At 42.4% G+C, this 24,087-nt stretch overlaps 1 protein-coding gene across 6 annotated transcripts in view; it reads right to left on the bottom strand.

The window, feature by feature from the left end:
* MAPK9 (mitogen-activated protein kinase 9) overlaps positions 1-24,087 on the bottom strand; it is a 64,267-nt gene that overhangs the window by 14,083 nt on the left and 26,097 nt on the right. For 3 of the 6 annotated variants that reach the window (XM_090290448.1, XM_090290450.1, XM_090290452.1), the window contains exons 3-7: positions 23,511-23,640; positions 22,158-22,216; positions 19,644-19,782; positions 7,358-7,523; positions 6,059-6,130 (exon numbers count right to left, since the gene is read on the bottom strand). In XM_090290448.1, the coding sequence (XP_090146574.1) occupies positions 6,059-6,130; positions 7,358-7,523; positions 19,644-19,782; positions 22,158-22,216; positions 23,511-23,640 (566 nt within the window). Of the gene's footprint in view, positions 1-6,058; positions 6,131-6,454; positions 6,527-7,357; positions 7,524-19,643; positions 19,783-22,157; positions 22,217-23,510; positions 23,641-24,087 lie in introns of those variants that run through there. The other 3 variants (XM_090290449.1, XM_090290451.1, XM_090290453.1) reach the window with 2 other exon arrangements.

The raw sequence follows: 24,087 nt of genomic DNA on the forward strand, positions 1-24,087 counted from the left end.
GCCAGTATAACCCTAATTCCAAAACCAGGTCAAGACACAACAAAGAAAGAAAACTACAGGCCAATATCGCTGATGAACATAGATGCTGAAATCCTCAACAAAATATTGGCAAACCGGATCCAGCAACACATCAAAAAGATCATACACTACGATCAAGTGGGATTCATCCCAGGGATGCAAGGATGGTATAATATTCGCAAATCAATAAACATAATACACCACATAAACAAAATGAAAGACAAAAACCACATGATCATATCAATAGATGTGGAAAAAGCATTTGATAAAGTACAACACCCATTTATGATAAAAACTCTCAGCAAAATGGGAATAGAGGGAGCATACCTCAACATAATAAAGGCCATATATGAGAAACCTGAAGTCAACATCATACTCAATGGGCAAAAACTGAGAGCATTCCCCCTGAGATCAGGAACAAGACAAGGATGTCCGCTCTCTCCACTCCTATTCAACATAGTCATGGAAGTTCTAGCCACAGCAATCAGACAAGAAAGAGAAATAAAAGGCATCCAAATTGGAAAAGAGGAAGTAAAACTGTCATTATTTGCAGATGACATGATAGTGTACATAGAAAATCCTTTAGACTCCACTAAAAAACTACTTGACCTAATAAGTGAATTCGGCAAAATAGCAGGATACAAAGTCAATATTCAGAAATCGAAGGCATTTCTGTACACCAGTAATAAAATATCAGAGAGAAACTAAAAGAAAAATTCCATTTACCATAGCAACAAGAAAAATAAAATACCTAGGAATAAACTTAACCAAGGAGGTAAAAGACCTGTACTCAGAAAACTACATAACACTGAAGAAAGAAATTAAGGAAGATACAAATAAATGGAAGCATATACCATGTTCATGGATGGGAAGAATCAACATCATTAAAATGTCCATACTACCCAAAGCAATTTATAGATTCAATGCAATCCCTATTAAAATACCAGCAACATATTTCACAGACCTAGAACAAATACTTCAAAAATTTATATGGAACCAAAAAAGAGCTCGAATAGCCACAGCAATTTTGAGGAAGAACACAGTAGGAGGAATCACAATACATGATATCAAACTATACTACAAGGCCATGCTAATCAAAACAGTCTGGTACTGGCATAAAAACAGACATATAGATCAATGGAACAGAATAGAGAGCCCAGAAATAAACCCAGGTTCATATGGTCAACTAATATTTGACAAAGGGGGAAAGAACATCAAATGGAGTGAAAAGAGCCTCTTCAACAAATGGTGTTGAGAGAACTGGACAGGGACATGCAAAAAAATGAAACTAGACCACCAACTTACACCATACACCAGAATAAACTCAAAATGGATCAAAGACTTAAATGTAAGCCGTGATACCATAAAAGTCCTAGGGGAAAAAATGGGCAGGAAAATTTCAGATATCCCACGTAGCAACATTTTCACTGATATATCTCCTAAGGCAAGGGAAATAAAGGAAAGAATAAACAAATGGGACTACATCAAACTGAAAAGTTTCTGCTCAGCTCAAGAAAACATCAGCAAGATGCAAAGGAAACCAACCATATGGGAAAATATATTCGCCAATGACATCTCAGACAAGGGATTGATTTCCAAAATATATGAAGAACTCATACGACTCAACACCAAGAAGACAGACAACCCAATTAAAAAATGGGCAAAGGACCTGAACAAACACTTCTCCAAAGAAGACATACAGAGGGCCCACAGACATATGAAAGTATGCTCAACATCACTAGCCATCAGAGATGCAAATAAAAACCACAATGAGATACCACCTCATACCAGTCAGAATGGCCATCATCAACAAATCAACAAACAACTTGTGCTGGAGAGGATGCGGAGAAATGGGAACCCTGGTGCATTGCTGGTGGGAATGCAGACTGGTGCAGCCACTGTGGAAAACAGTTTGGAATTTCCTCAAAAAACTAAAAATGGAACTGCCTTTTGAACCAGCAATTCCATTGCTAGGATTATATCCGAAAAATCCTGAAACACCAATTCAAAAGAACCTATGCACTCCAATGTTCATAGCAGCACTATTTACAATAGCCAAGTGCTGGAAACAACCTGAGTGCCCATCTGTAGATGAGTGGATCAAAAAACTGTGGTACATTTACACAATGGAGTTCTATGTAGCAGAAAGAAAGAAGGAACTTCTACCATTTGCAACAACATGGATGGAACTAGAGACAATTATGCTTAGTGAAATAAGCCAGGCAACAAAAGAAAAATACCTTATGCTGTCACCTATTACAGGAAACTAATGAACAACACAAACAAATGAGCAAAATTGAACCAGAGGTATGTAAACAAGAAGTAGACTAACAGTAACAAGGGGGGAGGGGGAAGAAAGAGAAGGGGGTAAGAAGGGGAAGGGTCAAGTAAAAAAAAAAATGTATGAATGACCCACGGACATGGGCAACTGAGTGGAGACTGAATGTGGGGGAAGGGAGGGGCAGGGTGCAGGGAAGCAAGAGGGGGAAAAAAGTGAGACAACTGTAATGGAAAAACAAACAAAAAAATTTTTTTTAGTGGGGGAAAAATGAAAATATGAAGAATGGAAATGCCAGTTCAGTGAATATTAGGACAAAGATTTTCCTTCACGTTGTATATTTTTCTCCCTATTTGATCCCTCCAGAGTTTGGCATTCTAAACAAGTAAGTAATGACATAAGTTTCTTTGCATAGAACTAATAAGACCAGTTGTTAATAGAGGTTCCTTTTTTTTTTTTTACCAAGTCTTTGACTGGAATGTCAAGCCTAAAGGAGACATGCTTGGGCTCAGATTGTTACCAAAAAGCCCTGAGGAACTGGGAATGACTTTCAAAGGTAATAAAAGCCCGTGAGATAAAAGGCCTGGTACTGTGGTTGGTTGTGCGGTCCACAGCAATCTTTCCAGGGAAGGAACGAAGGTTGTTTTCCTGAAAGATGGCTAGAAGGGACCTTAAGGGACAATGAAAAACCAGAAAGACTTGGAAAAAACAGGTGTGTACAGGCAAGGATCAATGCCAGATATGTGGCTCAGCTTCTGTGCCCTGAAGAACAGACTGAGGGTCACCCCAAATATTCCTTGGGTAAGTTCCAGCAAAGCAGAACTAAAGATCATAAGTGATCATTTGCTGCTCTTGTTATGTTTATGCAAATGAACAGGGTAAATTAAAAATGGACTTAATGTAGTCCCTTTAAAGACAAGGAGGGTAACCTTAGGGAGAAAAATCATTATTCAAGGAAAATCACAATGATCAGTAGTAGAGTATAAAATAGGGCAACTAACCATCTTAAAAGTTTCTTCTCATTTAAAATATGGTTTCACTTGAAAATTAAACCATGTCTGTGATATCATCAAAGATATTCAAGTTGCAGGCAAATAGAATTTCAAGTGCCTTGCAACTGGATGTTTTCCCAATAAGACAGTCTTACAGATTTAGAGACTTGTTTGTGGGTTATTTTACATAAATTAACACATGTTTTCTGTTTTCAAACGATATAAGCCTATGATCGCATTACCTGAGTGATTGTCTGTATGCATAAGCCTCACTTAATCCTCTCTGCAGTGCTGCCTCCTGAGACTCAACGGTTTGGCTGAACTAAATGGCTGGGTTGGTGAAGAATGGGGTGGTCTGTGGGCTTCACTTTAAAACTGGTTTCTCTTTTCTATCCTAATGGCTTGGACAGAAAAGGCCCAGAGGTCTGAGAGGGGGAAAACCTAAACTATTTCCCTCAGCCCAAACTAAGTGTAATGGGCAAAAGGGTTCTGGACAGGTGAGATGTGCCTAGCACACCTTCCTACAAAGAAGCCCTTTTTTTTTTTTTTTTTTCTTTCTCCTAACATGGAACATTGAAAAATTAATCCCTGCCTTTTGTCATCTAGTAGTTATGGATTGAATGATGTCTTTTAACACTTTTCGCCAAATCTGTTGCCCCCAGAACACAACAAGGATGCCAGCCTGTTAAACCAAGCACACTGTTGACCGGAGACAGACAACTGACCTGGAGTCTGCACGATCCTTCCCCATGTGGGAAGGCCACCCTCCCCTCTACACCCCCACTCTTATTAGGGTTTTCTGGACCCAAGGGTAGGTAGGACAACGACCATGTCCAGCTTGAAGCAGCTAGAGGAGCTTGAGACCTTCGCCCATTGTCCTTTACAAGATTACAAAGGGTCTTAATATTTGAGAGAGGGGGGGATAGTTATTTTTTACGAACCAGGGGTATGGACTTGGGGGGGGATTGCTGGGGGAGGGAGATGCTGGGTGGAGGGGAGCAAAGGGGAGAAAATTGGAGCTGTTGTAACAATATAATCAATAAAAAACATTAAAAAAAAAACCAAAAAAAAAAAAAGAAAACTAAAGCTTTCAAAAATTCAGCATTTTGTCAAAGGCTGTGTAATATAAACCAAAGTGCATTTGAAAAAAAAAAGGAAAATTATCTTCAAAAAATGATGTTAATCTTCATGTATGTTCTGAGAATGACATTAGGTGACCTTATATATAGAACTATTAATTACTGACACTGCAAGATGCTAATATATAAAGCAGGAATTTAAAATTAGTGCACCAAAAAGTACCCACATTTTTCATTTTTATACTTTCTGAAGAAAATATTTCTTAATACAAAAAGAAAAGGCACAAAATGAATATGAATTGAGACAAACTGAATGTTAAGTAGATACTTCCAAATTATTTATCTTTAGAATATGTCAACCTTTTCCTTTTTAATTGACTTTATTTGTGAAATAAAGGCCTCTTTACAGTTTGAAACAAGTGAATCTAAGGTAGGCTATGGGAAACTGCTAGAAAATTTATTAGAACAGAATAAAATGCTGCACTTAACTTCACATAGAATCTGTGATGTGGAAAATGTAAAGGAAGGTAAATAAAATTACAGGAACAAAATCTTTTCATTCCAAATTTGTGTTGTGAGGAATATAAGAAAACCACCTTTGTAAAATTATACAGACCTTAAATTACTTTAACAAAATACAAACAATGACTACACAGCTTGATTTCCTTTAAAAATAACCATAAATTGGCAATGAACTGAGGCACTTAAAGATTTCATAACAAAAAAACAAAATCAAAGGCTAATGAAAATATTAAGTGGTTAGAACACAAATAAAAAAGGATGTATGTGAAGAACCATGTTAGAGTAAAAAATATTAAAGATGGACGAATATGAGGAATATCAGGAAAGAGCTATTCTATCCTCTACTCTACTTTATGCTATGTCATTAATACGACTTCCTGACCACAGGGTAAGTTACTCTTTTGCATTTTATATTTGTTTAGACTTCCCAGTGTCTCACAAAATAACCTTCTAAAAGGATCTTTTAAAAATTTCTACAAGAAGAGGGGTAAGAGAGGGGAAGGACTTAGTAAAGGAACTAGCATAAATGACCCATGGACAAGTACAATGAGGGGGGGATTGACTGTGGGGAAGGGGTGGGCTGGGTGGGAGCGAGCAATGGGGGAAAAAGTGGGACAACTGTAATAGGAGAACAATAAATAAATCAAAAAAAAATTCTACAAAATGTCAGCAGAGTAACAAAGAAGAAAATTTACCATATATTTTTCCTCACAAACTTTCACTTTAATCTTTTTCATTTAGGTTGTATGTAGCATGCTTTGTTCTTTGGGGAAAATATTTTAATGTATACGGATAAGTAACAAAATGGTATATTAATTGAGTTATGTAAGAATACTGACCTATTTAGATAGCAACTTGCCTAGTTAAATTAATTGAATGAACTAAACAAACAGTATTTTCATTTACAACAGAATATTCATCAAATAGTAAATAAGTTCCTAATAAGCTATTTTTGATAAAATTAAGAGCCAACTTAACTCCAAGCCTCAGTAAAATCATTAGAGGTAGTCAAGTAAAAGAGGAACTGTCAAAGTGAACCATTTGATTTGTAACACTAACTTAACAAACACAATGAAGCCACCATGAACCCAGGCTGGACGTGGACTCTCCTTTGAGTGCTGGCTGCCCGAGGGTTAAGGGAAGCACGGCGGGAGGCCCAGGAAGGATACGGTCAGTGCCTTGGAATATCACACAACCTTTCACCAGCTCGCCCATGATGCAACCCACTGACCAGATGTCAACTGAAAATAAAATGAAATGATAAAATTATAATGTGCCATGAACAAAACAAAGGTGAAGAAAAGGAATTCTAACAGTGTCCTAAACACACAAATGCAGAACACACTGCTATGGGTGAACCTCACACTGTGAATACTGTAGGCCTCCATTGGAGTCATCAGTGTGCAGCGAGCCAGGGTTACAGTGCTGAAGATGCCAAAGCTTGATAGCTTAAAACATGAACTAGGCCCCAGAAACAAACAGTGCCTGTACACCCAAAGTTGTTTCAGGCCACACCCCCACTGTCCAGCCCTGTGGCCAAGGCGGAGTCTCCCTGAGAAGGATACAGTCTCTTCCTGGGAACAGGACTTTATGGAGGACCATTTCTGCCATGATGCACCCGACAGACCAGATGTCCACTACCAAACACCAGGTGATTAAAACCAAAAGGAGACCCACATCTCGTTCCTCAAAGCCCCTCCCACACAAAGACAAACCCAGCTGGTCAACAGAGAGCTTCTGTAAAATACCCCCTATCTCCTGTCAGCCAGAGGCAGGTTCGCTTTCCTGGGCTCCAGGTGAGGTCCTGCTAGGTGTTCACCTTTTCTGTATGTGTGCCGGGAAGGTAAACAGAAATCTAACTTCCTCTCTCTGCCACAGGGAACAAAAGAAGCCCACGGAGCTGTCTCTCTTGGAGTGGGTGTGCATGTTACAGAACAGCTAAATAAGCCTGAAGAAAGACTCACTGCAGATGACTCAGGCAAACTTTCAGATTTCTTTCTTTTTGACAAATTTCTGAAAAGTTAAGTTCAAAAGAACTCTGATATTGCTTAAATAAGTTTTGATGTTAAAAAACACTGATTTTATGCAAAAAGAACATGTATTATTTCGTTTATATCAAGTTCAAAGATAAGCAAAACTAATGAATGGTGCTAGAAATTAGGGTAAAGGCTTCCCTTGGGGCTGAGACTGGGGGGCCCCCGGGGAGGTGCTGGCATGCGGCTGTGCTGCTGCAGACTTCGAGATCCGCATACTTTCCTGTAAGTATGTTAGACTTTGACAAACATTCAAAAGTGAATGATTTTGACTAGTGGAAAAATAAAATTAATGATTTCTTTTATGTGGACTATGATAATATGTAACACAGACCCCACGTTATATTTAATTTAGTTCACAGTAAAGAGACTAAACGAGGACGCCCATGGCACAGTCTGAGGCTCACAGCCCCTTCCGGCTCCGGGCGCACTCACCGTTCTCTTTGTAGCCCATGCCCAGGATGACTTCAGGCGCCCGGTAGTACCGCGTCACCACGTAGGGGGTCATCATGAAGTTGGTGCACGCTGTCCGGGCCAGGCCAAAGTCCAGGATCTTAAGGGTGCAGTCTGACTTTACCACGATGTTGCTAGGTTTCAAATCCTAGGACAGAAACGGTTTAAATGAATGAAATGAATCAAAGCATGATAAATTAACAAGCTCACAGGGCCAGGACTGGAGGGGCCCCAGACGACCGAAGCACCAACAGTGCTGGCAGGAGGGGAAGTGAGAATGGAATCCTGGCATTTTGGAACAATTTTAGAAAATCCTGCTCTCAAACGTAAAAGAATACAAATAAGCTTAAAGAGGTCAGACAGTAGCCCTCCCAACCATGTGGAAACCTTAATGAGCTTTGTTTTGCTTAAAACCTTGTAAGGGGGAGCTGGCTGGGCTGAGGGCTGGACCAGCGCCCGGCATAAGGGCTGGAGCTGCGGCTTAGGGTAGGAGACCACACTGCCAGGCCAGGCCCACGCAGTCCCAGCCCGTGCCCAGGCCCTAGGTGGCAGGCATGGTGCACTGTGCAGCGCTGCCTCCTGAGCAGAAGGAGAGGGCGGTGAGAGATGGGGGTCTCCTCCAGGTTCAAGACCGGGATCAGCCCATTCCGCAGAAAGTGCAGTTTGACAGTAGGCCCAGCAAGCAGTGCTGGAACTGCGTTCAGGGGAACCCTCAGCACGCACAGCTGAGCTGGGACCTGCTGGAGGCGGCTGCTGGACCCACCGCTCCTGGCACCGAGCAGCTCGGCTGTGCCGGCTGTGTGTCCGACAGCTGCGTCCATAGCTGCTGCAGCCCACCATGCAGCGGCTCCAGGGACGTCACTTCCACCCGGCAGCAGGGGCGCTCCAGAGCCTCCTCTTCGTAGTCGGAAGACTACTCTGAATTGCTTGGCTAAACGCAGGAACATGTCTCAGAGCGGTGGCACAAGCACCTCTGTAGGGACCGCACAGCAAAGTACTGTACAGAGAGAGACCATACCTACTCCCCCACCCCAGCTCTGCCGCGCACGTGACTGCAGCCCTGCGCCAGAAGCCAGGCCTCTGCGTGCAGGGGTTCAGGGGCGTCGCGTGGAAACTTTGACTTTGACCACTTCTTGGGGTGTAAGCTTCACCTTCACTCCCCATCAGGCATTACCAGTTGGGACTGATCTGTAAAGCACTCTGAGTGCCTCCCCCATGCTGCAGCTGCTCGAGGACCTGTGGTCACTCCCAGTGCCTATGGGACCTGCCCTGTAAAGTCATTCATTGGGTTCCTTTGTGTAGTGGGAAATTTATGTTTTATAAAGGAAAATGCCTTGCCGTGATAGTTGCACATATTCAAGGAAATCACTGTTTTCCATTTCATGAGCTGTCATCCCTTCACCCTAAGGGAACGTTTGGCCTCTTAGAATGTGCATGTTCTCTCAAGGCAGTTTTTCTTTCTGCATCATTTTTTTAATTGTTTTATTCTACTTAAAGTTGTCTCAATTTTTCCCCCTTTGCTGTCCTCCGCCCATCCCACCCCGGCTCCCACAGTCGATTCCCACCATGTTGTTCATGTCCATGGGTCATTCACGTATGTGCTTGGGTTTTATTTTAACAGTCTTCAGGAGTGGGCCCTGAACACCACATGCTGATATCTAAAATGGTCTAAAACCTCAGAGATACTGTTCCATTCTAACCCAGTGCCAAGTTTCTAGCAGCAGGCACCATGTGCTATCAACACTTTTCCCTAGGGGTACTTAGGACACTTGTAAACCTATATGCAAGCACCATTTTAAACAGAAATTCTGACTCATTTGCCCTGGAGGAGTTAGTTCTTGTTTGCTATGAAGTGACTCGTCTGCTCAGCCGTGGTCCCCTGGCAGCCTCTGGAAAGTCACCACAGCCTCCTCTCCTTCCTGGTCATGGAAACCATGGGAAGACGATTCCTCAATGGAGATACATCTAGCAACTGGCTAAGTGGTCGTCCTTTACTGCTCCCAGCTCAGGAGATATAACAGGCATAGATGTTCAGTTTCCCTATGATTTGCAAAGAGGAAGAAGGAAACCCCAGTTTCTAGCCGACAGCTGTAAGAGACTTAACCTCTGCCCGCAGCAGAGTGAGTGCACGCGCACAGGCAGGCAGGCTGCTGGCCCACACGCCCCAGGCATGCTCTCTGTTTCTAGCACAACAGTGTGTCTCTGTGGGTCCAGGCAAGAGTATTCGGTCCTCAGATCAAGACATGCCCCTTGAAGGGCACCACTCTGCTCTCAGGGGCTCCAAAACACACAGCTCCTTCCTGGGTCCCTCACTGACCCAGTGCTGGACAAGGTCTTTTTCTTTCTTTTCTCTTTTTGGTTGTTCAAGTTGCTGACCTTGGAGCAGGGCACTAGTCTTACATTCTGCTTTCACTGCTTTTTCCCCAGAGGAGCTTTTTCTTTGGGCCATGTTTGCTGTCCTGTATGTTTCTGCAGTATGGAGTAGTCATTTCCCTTAACTTCCTCCCATTACTTCTTACATTAATCTTCCAAAGTAGTTTGTTCCCATAAATAAGTTTCTTTAGAAGGTAAACTGTGTCTGACAATTGTTTTTAAATGTTATATCCCAAGAAATGGATTTAGTCTGCAGTAGACTTTTTGAATTCCCTGTGGATTCCCTGTTGCTTGATCAAACTTTGCATGTGAGAAAAGTGTGCATGTTCAGATGTGTTACCATCTCATTCTTTTCAGCAACTCAGTAAAGAAATGAAAGCCTTCTGAGGGCTTCCACAACACACGTCCTTGTCTCCTTGCCTGGTCAACTTTCAGTTCACAACATATGGCTCTTCCCTGCTGTCCAACAGATATAATTTACATTTTCTAGTAGCCACCTTAAAAAGAGTGAATAGAAACAGGTAAAACTAATTTTAATGATACATTTTATTTAATCCAATATATCCATGGTATTGAGGAAGGAGTGTGGGGAGGGAATATAAAAAAGGGAGTCACTTTAACCAAGCTGCCAAAATTGTTAACATTATGAGGAAAAACTATTCTTCTAAGTAAGTAGCCTGGGAACTTAAGCTTTTTTAACTTCCTCCTGTGTCAATGCTTGGACACACATCTTGACACATACCAGAGCTCTGGCTAATGCTCTGATGATCCCGAGGGACTCATGCATGCAAGCCACCTGACATTCTCCTGACACCCATTATCCAGACCATACGATGTAACCAGGCCTCCTGGTGCCCAGCCTCTAGACCACTTGGCACCCATCACCCAGACCACCCGACACCTGACTGACAACTATCGTGGGCTGATCCTAGGTCTGAGGACACAGGGCTGAATATTCTCAAGAATATACTTTTTACTATAGAAGCTCTTACCTTTTCTTTCTTCTTCAGAACACTTCTGGGTTTTTGCCTAGTGTGTTCCCAGTGTGCAAACTATAAGACTCTTGAATAAATCTGTCATTTATTTCTAGTCAAAGTCTCCAGGCTCTTTTTGAGTTTTTCAGACAGTATTAGTTATCACTTCAGTTACAGCCACATTCTATGTGCTCAGCAGCCTGGGATGACTATGCTACCACACTGGTCAGCACCTGGCTTGAACTGCCACACCCTGGAATCTTCCCACAGCTCTTTCTTCATTTGGTAGGACAAGACCATGATCACCAACTGCACACCCCACCCTGATCCACATCCCCCAGCATGCACACACACCCTCCCCTTGCAGCTCCCCCACCCCCAAGTGTAGGCTCTGGGAGGGGCCCTTCTGTGCCTTGCACCCTCAGGACTGAGCCTGACGGTCAGTCGGGAAATGCCTGCTGTGTGCGCACAGGGCTACACCCTGCCACTCTCACTGCTTCAACACAACTTCTGTCACTTTCCCCTTGAACTTGGAGGCTTTTCTTCAAGCTGATCTCCAACAGTCCAGCCCCTTCCTCAGGCCACAGGAATTTTACTTTTGCCTGGGAATGCCAACTTGCAAACTCACCCTAGAAACTATGATTTCTGACAACCCACATCTCCTCTATTCACAAGCATTTTCCATTGCATAGCTGCATGTCAAACACCAAGACACACCTCACAGGAGGGCCCAGGAGTTCTTGAAGTGTGAAGTGTCAGGCCTAATACCTGACTTAAAACCTTCCAACTGATGTGCTGCAAATGGCATGTGATGCTGTAAAGTGTTGCTGTATTGAGCAGAGAACCACTTAAAAATTACAACAGCTAAAGTTCTGTTTCATTACTGTTAAACACTCTTTCTGAACTTTCCAATTCAGGAAAACAAATTATAAATATATAGTTTTTTAGAAACACAGTGAAGATTTGCACCAAGAACTGTACAGACGCCCCAGCCGCAAGTGGTCCTGGAGCCCTGTGTGTACCCCGAAGCGTGTCCCAGGGAAGTGGCCACCCCCACCACAGCTGCTGTTCCATATGCAGTACTGCCAGGGAAGAGTCAGCCCACACCCACCTGGCAACTGTCCCTGTGAGGAGACTCACATTGTAAGGCAGCTAAGACAAAACAACCCAATTTGTTCCTAGTTCCCTTTTTCAAAAATCGAAGTATATGACAAGAGTAGGCACTTTAGAATACAAATAACTAAAAGATAAAATAATGCTCAACTTCACGAGAAAATTTCTTTTAAAACCTCAATAATGAGGTGAGGCCTGGCGATGACCTGCGCTGGTGGGAGAGGCCCAAACAGGCTTTTCTGGCATGGGCTGGTGCCTTCTTCTGAGGAGGCTGACTTATCTATACTTTACCACCCAGCAGCTCCTGCAACTCAGCCTGACCTTGAACGACAGCAGAGCCACGCGCATGAGGGTGACCAGGGCAGCACTGCCAGCCAGCTGCAGGAGACCCAGTGAACTGGAAAGCATTGACCACCATCAGCCACTCCCACCTGATGGAACACAGTCACCTCACACTGATCTTGTTGGCAAAGTATACTCGACTGCCATCCACTGGAAAATGGTGGTAAAATACAACAATGTGGACAGCTGGAAGGGTTTACAGTGGTCCCGGGCCCTGGAGGGCTGCCCACATCCATGCTGGCTGCTGTCCCATCAGCTCCACACACAACTAGGGGTGGCTTTCCAAGATGAACTGGACTTGCAATTTCAAGGTAGCAGCTCTGCCTCTTTCAATCTTAAAAACCACTCAAAACAAGAAAACCAGGACCACATGTCAAAATACAAATGATACCCTGAATTTGGGGGAGTATGTGTGGCCCACAGGGAGACAATCTGGACCAACACCCAGGCTCAGGAAGCAAGAGGGCGGGGTGATGTAGGAAACGAGACACTCAGGGAACTTTCTGGAAAGGAAAGGTAGACTTCTAAGAAAAGAGAGGCTCTTTCCTCACTCCCACTGGCTTGTCACCTAGAAAAACTGAAACCAACTTTCCAGACGAGGGCCTCAGACTCAAGACCAACAGACGTACTGGTGTGAGGCCCAGGGAGGGTGCGGGCGAGGGGCCCAGCCTGTGAAAAGCACTGACTTGGTTACCGTGATGTAAAACACAATGTGAATTCTGATCCAAATCCAGATCCATGGTAATTACTGGGAGGTGGGGGCACCAGACAGGTGAGGGCTGCGGTTGGTAAAAGAAAACTACATCAGTACCTTATACCCCAAATTTAAATAAAAGTCAATGAACAGATATCTAATCCTATTATTTCAAGATATGGACATGAACACTAAAAAAACAGCTAAAAGAAGTCAGTTTGCGACTTCCGGCCAAGATGAAGGCATAGACAGACACGCTGCCTCTCCCTCCACAACTAAGAAGGAATACAACTACCTCAAAACTAGAAACAACCAGAAGTTCCAGAAAACCAACTACATAGAAGTCCAGCAAACAAAGATATAAAGAAGAAATACTCATTCAGACAGGTAGGAGGGGTGAAGCCAGGGTGGAGAGAATGCGGTGTGGTGGCGGGAGCAGCAGTGGCATGCCAGCAGAAAGCTCAGTCACACGTTTTAAAAAGTTGGGAGGGACACCTGGGGAGCATTCCCTGCTCCTCACTGGCCCTCGAAGCTTATGGTCCAGCAACGGGGAAAATTAAGCCTCATTGCTTATGACTGTGCAGACCAGTGGGGGTTGGGGAGGAGGCAGAAACTGCTGCTCTCTCAGCAGAGTCCACTGTTTAAAGGGCCCCCACAGTCCTAGAACATCTGCAGACCCACCCACTCTAGGAACGATGGCCAGGGCAGCAGCTAGAAAGGCGCCAGTCCAATGCAGACGTGGGAGAGGTGCCTGGAAAAGGGGCAAGTGCCAAGCAAGCGGCATTGTTCCCTCTCAGACCCCTCCCCCACATACAGCACCACCATGTGGTGAAACAGGTCGCCCTGCATTAACGAATCCCTAAGGCTCCGCCCCTTACAACTTAACAGGTGCAATAGCTCTACCTGGGACGCAGAGACAAACAAACACAGGAGCTGTCAGAATGAGGAGACAAAGAAGTATGGTCCAAAAGGGGAAACGAATCAAGGTTCCAGTGCAAGAACTAAGTGACGAGGAGATAGCCAACGTCATAAATGAGGAGAGACAACCTAACAGATGCAGAATTCAAAACACTGGTGATAAAGATGCTCACAGGCTTGACAGATATGCTTGAGTACGGCAAACACATAACAGAAGAAGTGAAGGCTATGCTAAGTGAAATGAAGGAAAATCCACACAAAACCAATGGAGAAGGGAAGGAAACCAGGGTTGGAATCAATCATTTGGAACATAAGGAAGAAAAAGCAGTCAAACAGGGCAGAATAAGGAAGCAAGAATTGAAAAAAATGAGGAAAACTTCCCAAATTTTGCGAAGGAGATGGACATACAGGTCCAGGAAGCACAGAGGGTCCCAGGAGAGCTGGACCCAGAGGGGACTACACCAGGACACATGATGATTGAGATGCCAAAGGTGAAAGATAAAGACAGAGTCCTGGGGGCAGCAAGAGAGAGGTGGAGAGTTGCATACAGGGGAGTGTCTATACGACTATCAGCTGATTTTTCAGAGGACACTTTGCAGGCAAGAAGATACTGGCAAGAAGTATTCAATGTGATGAAAGGCAATCTGCAACCAGGACTACTCTATCCAGCAAGGCTATCATTTGGAATGGAAAGGCAGGTGAAGTGCTCCCAGACAAGGTAAAGCTAAAGGAGTTCATCATCACCAAACCAGTATTATATGAAATGCCAAAGGGACTTACTTAAGAAAAAGAAGATCAAAACTATGAACACTAAAATGACAACAAACTCACAACTAACAACAACTGAATCTAAAAAATAAAAACAAAATCCAACTAAGCAAACCAGAATAGGAACTGAATCATAGGTATGGGGATCATTTGGAGGGTTATCAGCTGGGAGTGGGGAGGGGGAGAAATGGGGAAATGGTGCAGGGACTGAGAAGCATAATCAGTTGGTACAAAACAGACAGGGGAAGTTAAGAATAATATAGGAAAGGGTGAAGCCAAAGAACTTGTATGCATGACCCATGAACATGAACTAAGGGGGGTGGGATTGCTGGAGGGAATGGGGGTACTGGACAGAGGGGAGCAAAGGGGAAAAAATGCAAGTAGTGTAATAACATAATCAATAAAATACATTAAAAAAAAATGTCAGTTTGGTTTTGGGGAGAGGAATAAGAGGGAGGAGTTGGGGGCTCTTCTTTTTTTATTTTTTATTTTTCATAAACATTTGTAGAACTATTTGATCCTTGATTGAAATGAAAAACCAATCAACCAGCTCATTCAGCAAGTTGCAGAACAATTATGTACAAGATGATCCCATTTTTGAAATGTAAGTGGTGGGATTATGGTGTTTTTTTTAAATAACAAACTTTATGCAGAGTATAAAGCCATCTCACTGAGCAAAACTGGAAGCATGTCCCTGTGCTCAGGGCACTAACTGGAAGTGTGTCTCGGTGCGCATGGCGCTAACGGGAAGTTGCATGCATGGTACTGCACCCAAACAAAGGATGGGGAGGGTTCACAGACTCATCTCTCAGGACCTGGAGGACTGTGAGGGGACACACAAGGCCTTTCACTTTCGCTTTATCTGCCTTTTCACAATAAGCACATGGCACTTTTCCAGGTAGAGAGCCCAGCAGTTCTAGAAGGTGTGAACAGGATGGAGAATTGGCCCATGGAATCGTTTGCTCGGGTTTTCTCAGGTTTCTGTACATTCTGCTGGGCAAACCAAACCCTTCTTTGGACCATAGCTGACCTCTGGTCAGCAGCTGTGGGCCTTAGCTATACAGTCTGCATATTCCCTAACACCGGCCTGTGTTGGCAGTAGCTCTTACCAGGTCCCGGAACTGGGTCATGGTGCTTTCCCCCCAATCTCCGGGCTCAAGAGGAAACAAACAAACACAGCAAACCTTTTCCCTTTACCAAGTTAGTAAGGCTTAACATAATAATCTGGGCACTAATTTCAAAGCATGAATTTAATATAAAATGTATTTAAGAGATATTAAGAATACATTAATTTATATAAAGGTCTATGAAACTCTTAAGAAGAGGAATGCATGGTATTTTGGGAAATCTTCATTTCTAATTAAAAAAATATTATTTTGAAAGCAGATTCAACAAAATTTGTATTAATTTAACTGAACACTTGGTGGCAGCAGAGGCTGTATTTTACATAATGGCTCACTGGTCAGGAGCCAAGCATATATCAGCCAGCCTCCCAGGCTGGGACAGGATCTGAGAGGACCAGGGACGCCTCTCACACGCTGGCCTCATGCACCCTGGCCTTGCGCTGCAGACCTGAGGCTCATGACAAGGGCAAGGGCTGAGCCCTTTCTGGTTTGGTGGGCTCTGTCACCACGGAGACCAGCATTCATGAGCTGTGATGGGATCAACCTTTCCTGGCACCTAATGGATCTACTCCAGTCTCGGCAGCCGTCCGTCTCGAGGGACGATGGTGTAGCTTCTTAAGAGTCTATCTGCACCGCCGAGAATGGCTGTGCAGTCCAACTCGGGAGTGACACGGTATCTGTCTCCTCCCGTGTTGAATCGACATCTTGCGATGACGCTGGAGTGTCCTCTCCAGTGAAGCTGAAGCTACAGAGCCTGGGCAGGGTGATATGGAGGGTCTGCTGTTGCCCACACAGCAGACCCCCCCTCCCTTCGCAGCTGAAGGATCCAAGGGAAAGACGGAGTCAATACAGCTTGGCTTCAGGTGCGCCGCAGGAGTTGCCGGTGTTGACTACAACGTCAAACCGCCTTAGGTACTCCGGCTCCGGATTTTCTGTCGGGGTTTACTCCCTTAGCCTTTCCCCTGAAGAGGTATGCCGCAAGGCAGCGGAGGTTTTTTGGAGTCAGAGTTTTCCTTCTCTGATGTGCCCTGACTGGAAGATCGGACCAGCGACACTTAGCTCGCAGGCCGACGCTCAATCCACTGAGCCAAACCAGCCAGTAGGAGATAATTAAAAAGATGAATCATGGAAAAGGGGTGAGGAAATGGCATTCTGCAGTTCCTCATACATATCTCTGGGATCAAAAGGAGGAAGATTGTCATCACTGAAAACAGAGAAATGGGAAGATGTAGCTAGAGAAATGGGAAGATGTAGCTAGATAACCTATTGAAAATCTCTCTATTTTTCTCTGTATGAATAGGCTTCATTGTTCTTGTCTCACTAACTTCCTTCCCATCCAGATTTCGTTCCAAGAAATGACAACTTCTTGGTGTTGAAACATAGTATCTAAAGACAGTTTGTGAACAAAATTAGTATGGTAATAATTTAGAGAATGCTACAAATGATCCCAATAAAATTACATTATTACTAACACTGAACTTCCGGCCAAGATGGAAGTGTAGACAGACACACTGTGTCTCCCTCCACAACTAAGAAGGAATACAACTACCTCAAAACAAGAGATAACCAGAAGTTTCAGAAAATCAAGTTGCATGGAAGTCCAACAAACAAAGATATAAAGAAGAACTACTCATCCAGACAGGTAGGAGGGGTGGAGCCGGGGCAGAGAGGACACAGTGTAGTGGTGGCAGCAGCGGTGGTAGCGGCAGGCTGGTGGAAAGCATAGTTACATGTTTTAAAAAGTTGGGAGGGACACCTGGGGAGCATTCCCAGCTACTCACCAGACAGCACAGCTCACGGTCCCAGCGCTAGGGGAAACCAAGTTTCATTGCTTCTGCCTGTGCAGACCAGTGGGGGTTGGGTAAGAGGCAGAAACTGCTGGTCTCTCAGCAGAGTCCACTTGTTTAAAGCACCCCATGGTCCTAGAACGTCCTTAGACCCACTCACTCTTGGAACAACAACCAGGGCAACAGCTAGAGAGGTGCCAGTCATATACAGAAGTGGGAGAAATGCCTGGAAAAGGGGCGAGTGCTGAGCAAGCGGCATTGTTCCCTCAGACCCTTCCCCCACATACAGCGCCACAATGTGTTGAAACGAGTCGCTCTGTACTGACAAATACCTAAGGCTCCTTACAACATGCCAGGGGAAATAGCACTACCTAAGACACAGAGGCAAACACACACGGGAGCCTGTCAAGATGAGGAAACTTAGAAGTATGGCCCAAAAGGGAACAGAACAAGGTTCCAGTGGGAGACGAGGAGATAGCGAACCTCACAGATGAGGAGATACACAACCTAACAAACGCATAATTCAAAACACTGATGATAAAGATGCTCACAGGCTTGACAGATACGCTTAAGTATGGCAAACACATAAGGAAAGAAGTGAAGGCTATGCTAAGTGAAATGAAGGAAAATCCACACAAAACCAATGGTGAAGGGAAGGAAACCGGGGTTCAAATCAATGATTTGGAACATAAGGAAGAAAAAAACAGTCAACTAGTACAGAATGAGGAAACAAGAATTGAAAAAAATGAGGAGAGGCTTAGGAACCTCTGGGAAAACTTTAAGTGTGCCAATACCTGAATCATAGGGGTGCCAGAAAGAGACGAGGAAGAGCAAGAAATTGAAAACTTATCTGAAAAAACAACGAAAGAAAAGTTCCCTAATTTAGCAAAGGAAATAGACATACAAGTCCAGCAAGCATAGAGAGTCCCAAACAATTTGGACCCAAAGAGGACCACACCAAAACATATCATAATTAAAGATAAAAGAGAGAATCTTAAAAGCAGCACAAGAAAAGAAGACAGTTACCTACAAAGGAGTTTCCATAAGATATCAACCGATTTCTCAAAAGAAACTCTGCAGGCAAGAACAGACTGGCAAAAAATATTCAAAATAATGAAAAGCAAGGACCTAGAACCAAGATTACTCTATCCAGCAAAACTATCATTTAGAATGGAAGAACATATAAAAGTGCTTCCCAGACATGGTAAAGCTAAAGGAGTTCATCACCAGACCATTATTATATGAAATGTTAAAGGAACTTATTGAAGAAAAAGAAGATCAAAACCATGAACATTAAAATGACAACAAATTCACAACTATCAACAACTGAATCTAAAAAACAAAAACAAAAACAAATTAAGCAAACAACTGGAATAGGACCAGAATCATAGGTATGGGGATCATTTGAAGGGTTATGAGCTGGGAGGGGGAAGAGGGAGAATGGGAGAAATGGTGCAGGAATTAAGAAGCATTAACTGGTAGGTACAAAATAAGACAGGGGGATGTTAAGAATAGTATAGGAAAGGGTGAAGCCAAAGAACTTACATGTATGAGCCATGGACATGAACTAAGTGGGAGGACTGCAAGGAAGGGAGGTCTGAGTGGAGTAAGTAAAAGGGGGAAAAACTGGGACAACTGTAACAGTATAATCAATAAAATATACTTAAAGAAAAAAAAAAAAAAAGAGGCCCAGGTGGATGCTGGAGTGGCAGAATGTTACAACAGAAGAAACAGGTATTTGGGCCATAATTTATGCAAGATTTCTCAAGCACCTATATATCATGTACTACTTAGCCTCTAAATTTACCACACCCCAAATCCAATCCCTTGATTCATTAAAAATGGGATTTCAAATGCAGCAAAAGTAGTAACAATAGGTGAATATGGGTAAGTAGTATTTGGGAGTAGTCTGTCCTATTTTTCGGCAATGTCAAGTGGAGCACCTGGCGCTGGCCTGCACTGAGGGTGGCCCACACGGGCCCAGGCTTCCCAGGCGAACACAGATGTCTTCTGATAGCAACAGTGTTTGGAAACTCAATACAATTCCACAGTTTATGTGGATTTTTAACTCTGAAATTTTTTTTTAAAAGATTAGTTTCTTTTGTATCTGGAAGATTCTGATATAACAAAATGATCGTGATTTTAAAAATAAAATTATATGGCATCACTACTTACTCGATGAATGATGCCGGCTGAATGGAGGTGTTTAATACCACAGAGCATCTGGTAGAGAAGGTAGGACATTCTCTCATGGTCCAACTCCATATGAATAACCTGACATAAGTTAGCATCCATTAATTCCATAACCAAATACCTGAGGGAAAAAGAACAGCCATGTACACATAAAAATCACCTAAAATTCCTTTATAGCTATTAAACCAGAATTTTGATGAAACAGTAATAACTTACTTCTTAGTCAATCCACTGGCTAAAGTAAAATAACTTTTCTCTAAATATTTTTTAAGATATCTTGAAAAGAAGCAAATATATAACGGAACTTTTTAAGTTATTAAAAAAAACACGACTAACAATGCAATGTCTTTTAAATTAAAAATAAAACAATTTTTATATCATAGTAAATAGATCTCAAACATCCAAATTCTCCTGTATCTTATTATTATTATTATTTTTTTGGTATAAAATCATTCTTACTATATAGAAACTTGCTGTTTTCTCTCATCTTAAGAAAACTTGATCCCCAGGGATGTAAACGGAATATAGCCAATAACATTGTAACAAATACAGTGCCAGGTGGGTCCTGGACTTACCAGGGGATCACTTCCTACGTTATATAATGTCTAATCACTGTGTTGTACACCTGAAACTAATATGTTGTATGCCATCAGTAATTGGGAAATAAATTAATTTTGAACTCACTTCTCCCAGCAGCTACTGCCCCTTTTTATTCCCTTTGTGAACAAAACTTACCAAAGAGGTGTCTATACTCACCATTTCCAATTCTTTTCCCACTTTTCCTTAATCCTGCTTTGATCAGGCTTTTGCCCCCATCACTCTGCAAAATCTGTCCTCAAGACCCCCAGTGATTTCCAGTTGCTAAATCCTGGTTGACAGTGCCCTTCTCCCCTCCCCCACTTCTTACTTGTGCAGTGCTGATGCTCAGTCTTTGGCCTTCTCCTCAGCTTTCTGATCTCAAGGCTTTAAACACCATCTATAGACCATCAACTACAATTCATACCGTCAACCCAGACCTCTCCCCAGGCTCACTGATCTAACTGCCCACTTTACAGTTCCACGTGGGTGTCTAACAGACATCACAGAGTCACGTCCAAAGCTGAGCTCCTGATTCCCCCTCAGCCCTCTCTCCCTGTGGCTGAGAGCATTTTCCTCTTTCGGGAATTCAGGCAAAAACTCCAGGCATCATCCCCACCCCTCTGGTTCTCATGCCACATGTCATCTAAGAGCAAACATTGTGGTTCCACTGTCAGAACAGTTTCCACTCCCAGTCTCATTTCTTACACATTATTACCCCTCTGGTCTAAATGAAGCCCCATGAGTTCTCACCTGAATTGCTACAATGACTGCCCAACTGGTCTTTTGGGTTCCCGCACCTCATGGTGGATTCTCAACCCAGGAATCCATTATTCTTTAAAAATGAAAGTCAGGTGAGCTCATTGCTCTGCTGAAAGTCTTACTGACTTGGCTTAGAATAAAGGGAAATCCTTATAAGGGCCTAGAGGACCAACACCGCCTGGCTTCATGCCCTCTCCTCCTCTCCCCTCTGCTCCCTGCACTCCAGCCACACTGGTTTCTTGCTGTTCTTAGAACACATTGACATGCTCCCACTTCTGCTCCTTTTCACTGCCTTTTCTTTCCATCTCAAGTCCATCTCCCGACAAATATCTGCAGGACTAATCTCCTTACCTCCTCCAAGGCTTTCTTCAAAGGTCACCAATCCAGTGAGGTCTTTCCCCAACCCTGACCACCCTACTTACAACTCCAGCCTGACTCCCAATCCCCAGCACTCCAGGTCCCTGCATCCAGCTCCTTCCACAGCCTGGCCACGTCCCAGTGCCTGACGTTGTTTCTGTATTTCTGTTGATTCCTCTCTTCCCTGGCTTTCCTGCATGCTTTAGGAAGGAGGCTGACCACTAGCAATTCTTAAGTAATAAAAGGGATTTTTTTTTCTTGTTTTGGTTACTAAAGTATGCCAAGTCTAAGACACTGTGAGCACAGGGCTGGCCATCAATGTAGATGAATACACCAATAAATTTAGAATAAATTTATATTTCATTTCATTGTTAGCAAGATAATTCTATTTCAGATTTTGTAAACACACAATATTTAATGACTTAACCATTTAAAATAATAATTGTAAACACCTGAACCCTATAATCCTGGCTTTGGGGGAACTGCAGAAAAATGTTTTATATTTCAGTAAAGCATATTAGTGGCATTAACAGTCACTGTGTGCTCTGAAGAATTATTTCCTGTCTCCCTCATCTGTTAAGGATATGATAACCATCTACGCACAAACAGTTGAAGATTACAGTATTACCCATTTCTTTAATAGTTCTCTTTCACAGAGAAAAGGAGCTAAGATAGCATTGAAAATGTACTGTTATCCAAAGTTAAAAAAAAAAGTACTTTATAAGTAAAAAAAAGCAGCTACTTTGTTTTCTAAATATTGTTTTTGATGCATAGTGTATTACTAAATAAAATGATACTTACACATCTTGAAATTCTTCTAGAGTTTTTTGTGGTGTAAACACATTTAACAAACTAATTATCTAAAAAGAGAAAATTAGTTAAACCTCAGAATGTCAGATGACTCTAAAGATTAAGTTTAACACATATCAAAAGTGGAAAAAATTACAGCAGAGCTCAATATTTATTATTATTGTTATTGTTTTACCAAAAATAATATATTATATAGCATTTGAAAAAAGTTAAATGATTAGGATTCTCACCTTAGAAATAAGGTACTTTTAATCAAATCCTTTCTGTGTGTTCCTAATTTATTATTAAAGAATTCTAACACTTAGTGTCTTTCTAACTCTGAACATGAAAAAGTAGAAATTATGGGTAGAAAAACACTAAATAAAGCAACATATAAGCTCTGAAAACTTAAATACTATGTGAAAATTTCTAAAAAGTTTACAGATGAACACCTCAGAGAATTATATATTGACTTCAAGAGGGTTCTAGAAGGGACCCCACTGTAGAGTTTGGTCCTGGCAGTGCTATGCTGCTTGGGCATCAAACATACACCCTCAATCATTTCAAATGACTGAGAGAAAGAGAAATTATTCAATATATAGAATTGGGGTGGCTTGCTAGCCAAGGAATAAATAAAACTGGATCTGCATTTCAGTCTTTATTTATACAGAGAAAAACTGGAAATGGAACAAAGATTTAAACCTTGAACAGGAAACCATAAAATATTAAAATATGGATAAACATTTACATAATCCCGGTATTGGAAAACCTTTTGTAAGCATGACAGGAAACCTAGATTTGAATCCATGAAACCAAAACCAAAATCAACCCAACAAAAATAAAATCAGTAGGGCAAAAACAATCTAACTAAGGTCACATGGAAAAGAAGAGGTGAGGGTTGGTGGCTTGACCACACAAAGATCTTCTATAAATGCATAAAGAAGAGGCCAACAATCCCAGAGAAAATGGACAAAGGCCATGGACAAGAAATTCTCAAGAAATAAAAATAAATGGAAAGAAATTCAACCTCAAAAGTAGAAGAATTTCTTTTGTCATCTGCCAGACTGTTAAAACAAAAGATCAACAGTATGTAGTGCAGGGAATTTTGAAATAGAGATATTCTCAGATACTCGTAATGGAAGTGTAAAACAGACAGTCTTCCTTGAGGTCAATTTGTCAGCATGTATTAAAATCACAAGTGTGCATGCTCTTGGATGCAACACTCTTGTTCAAGAAATTCAGCTGGATGAGTGTGCAAAGATACATGTGAAAGGTTACCCGAGGTCTGGACTCAATGTGACCCACAAGATTCATCACACCACTAACAACATTCAAAGACACTGAAGAAGCACAGACATAACTTACGTTTTTATGATTGACACATTTTAAGAGTACAAGCTCACGATAAGCTCTCTTCGCATGAGTTTGATTTTGAAAAGGCCGGCTTAGTTTCTTGACTGCAACATTTAACCCAAGAACTGTATCAAAAGCAGCACTATAATTAGGAAATATAAAAAGCAATCCATTAGAATGATTTTGAATATACAGCAATGCAAAATGTACAAAGTATGATCTTTTAAAATAAATAACAAACAAGGAAAAATATTTCGGCTGTTTCCACCCAGGGACATTGACACATGGAGAGCTGGTGAGCTGGCTCAGGGTGTAGGACAGACTTACGCTCTGCAAAGACGAGACACGGCAGCTGCACTAAGAACAGGGTTCAGCAATCCTGGGCACATTGGCTTCTCCTTATATTAGTTTAGATTATTATATTCAGAGCCAAGTAATTTAATACAGAGCATGTAACACCGATCAAGAAATGACATCTTCAGTTTAAATATGCCAGTAAGTTCAAACAAAGCCCCTGGTTATCACAGAATAAACTACATTTCAGAGTATCACAGTGGAGGGAATGGTTGAGCTCATGGAAGAATACAAC

The sequence above is a fragment of the Furipterus horrens genome, unplaced genomic scaffold, assembly GCF_987537825.1.
Source record: "Furipterus horrens unplaced genomic scaffold, mFurHor1.1.pri manual_scaffold_10, whole genome shotgun sequence".
Taxonomy (NCBI): domain Eukaryota; kingdom Metazoa; phylum Chordata; class Mammalia; order Chiroptera; family Furipteridae; genus Furipterus; species Furipterus horrens.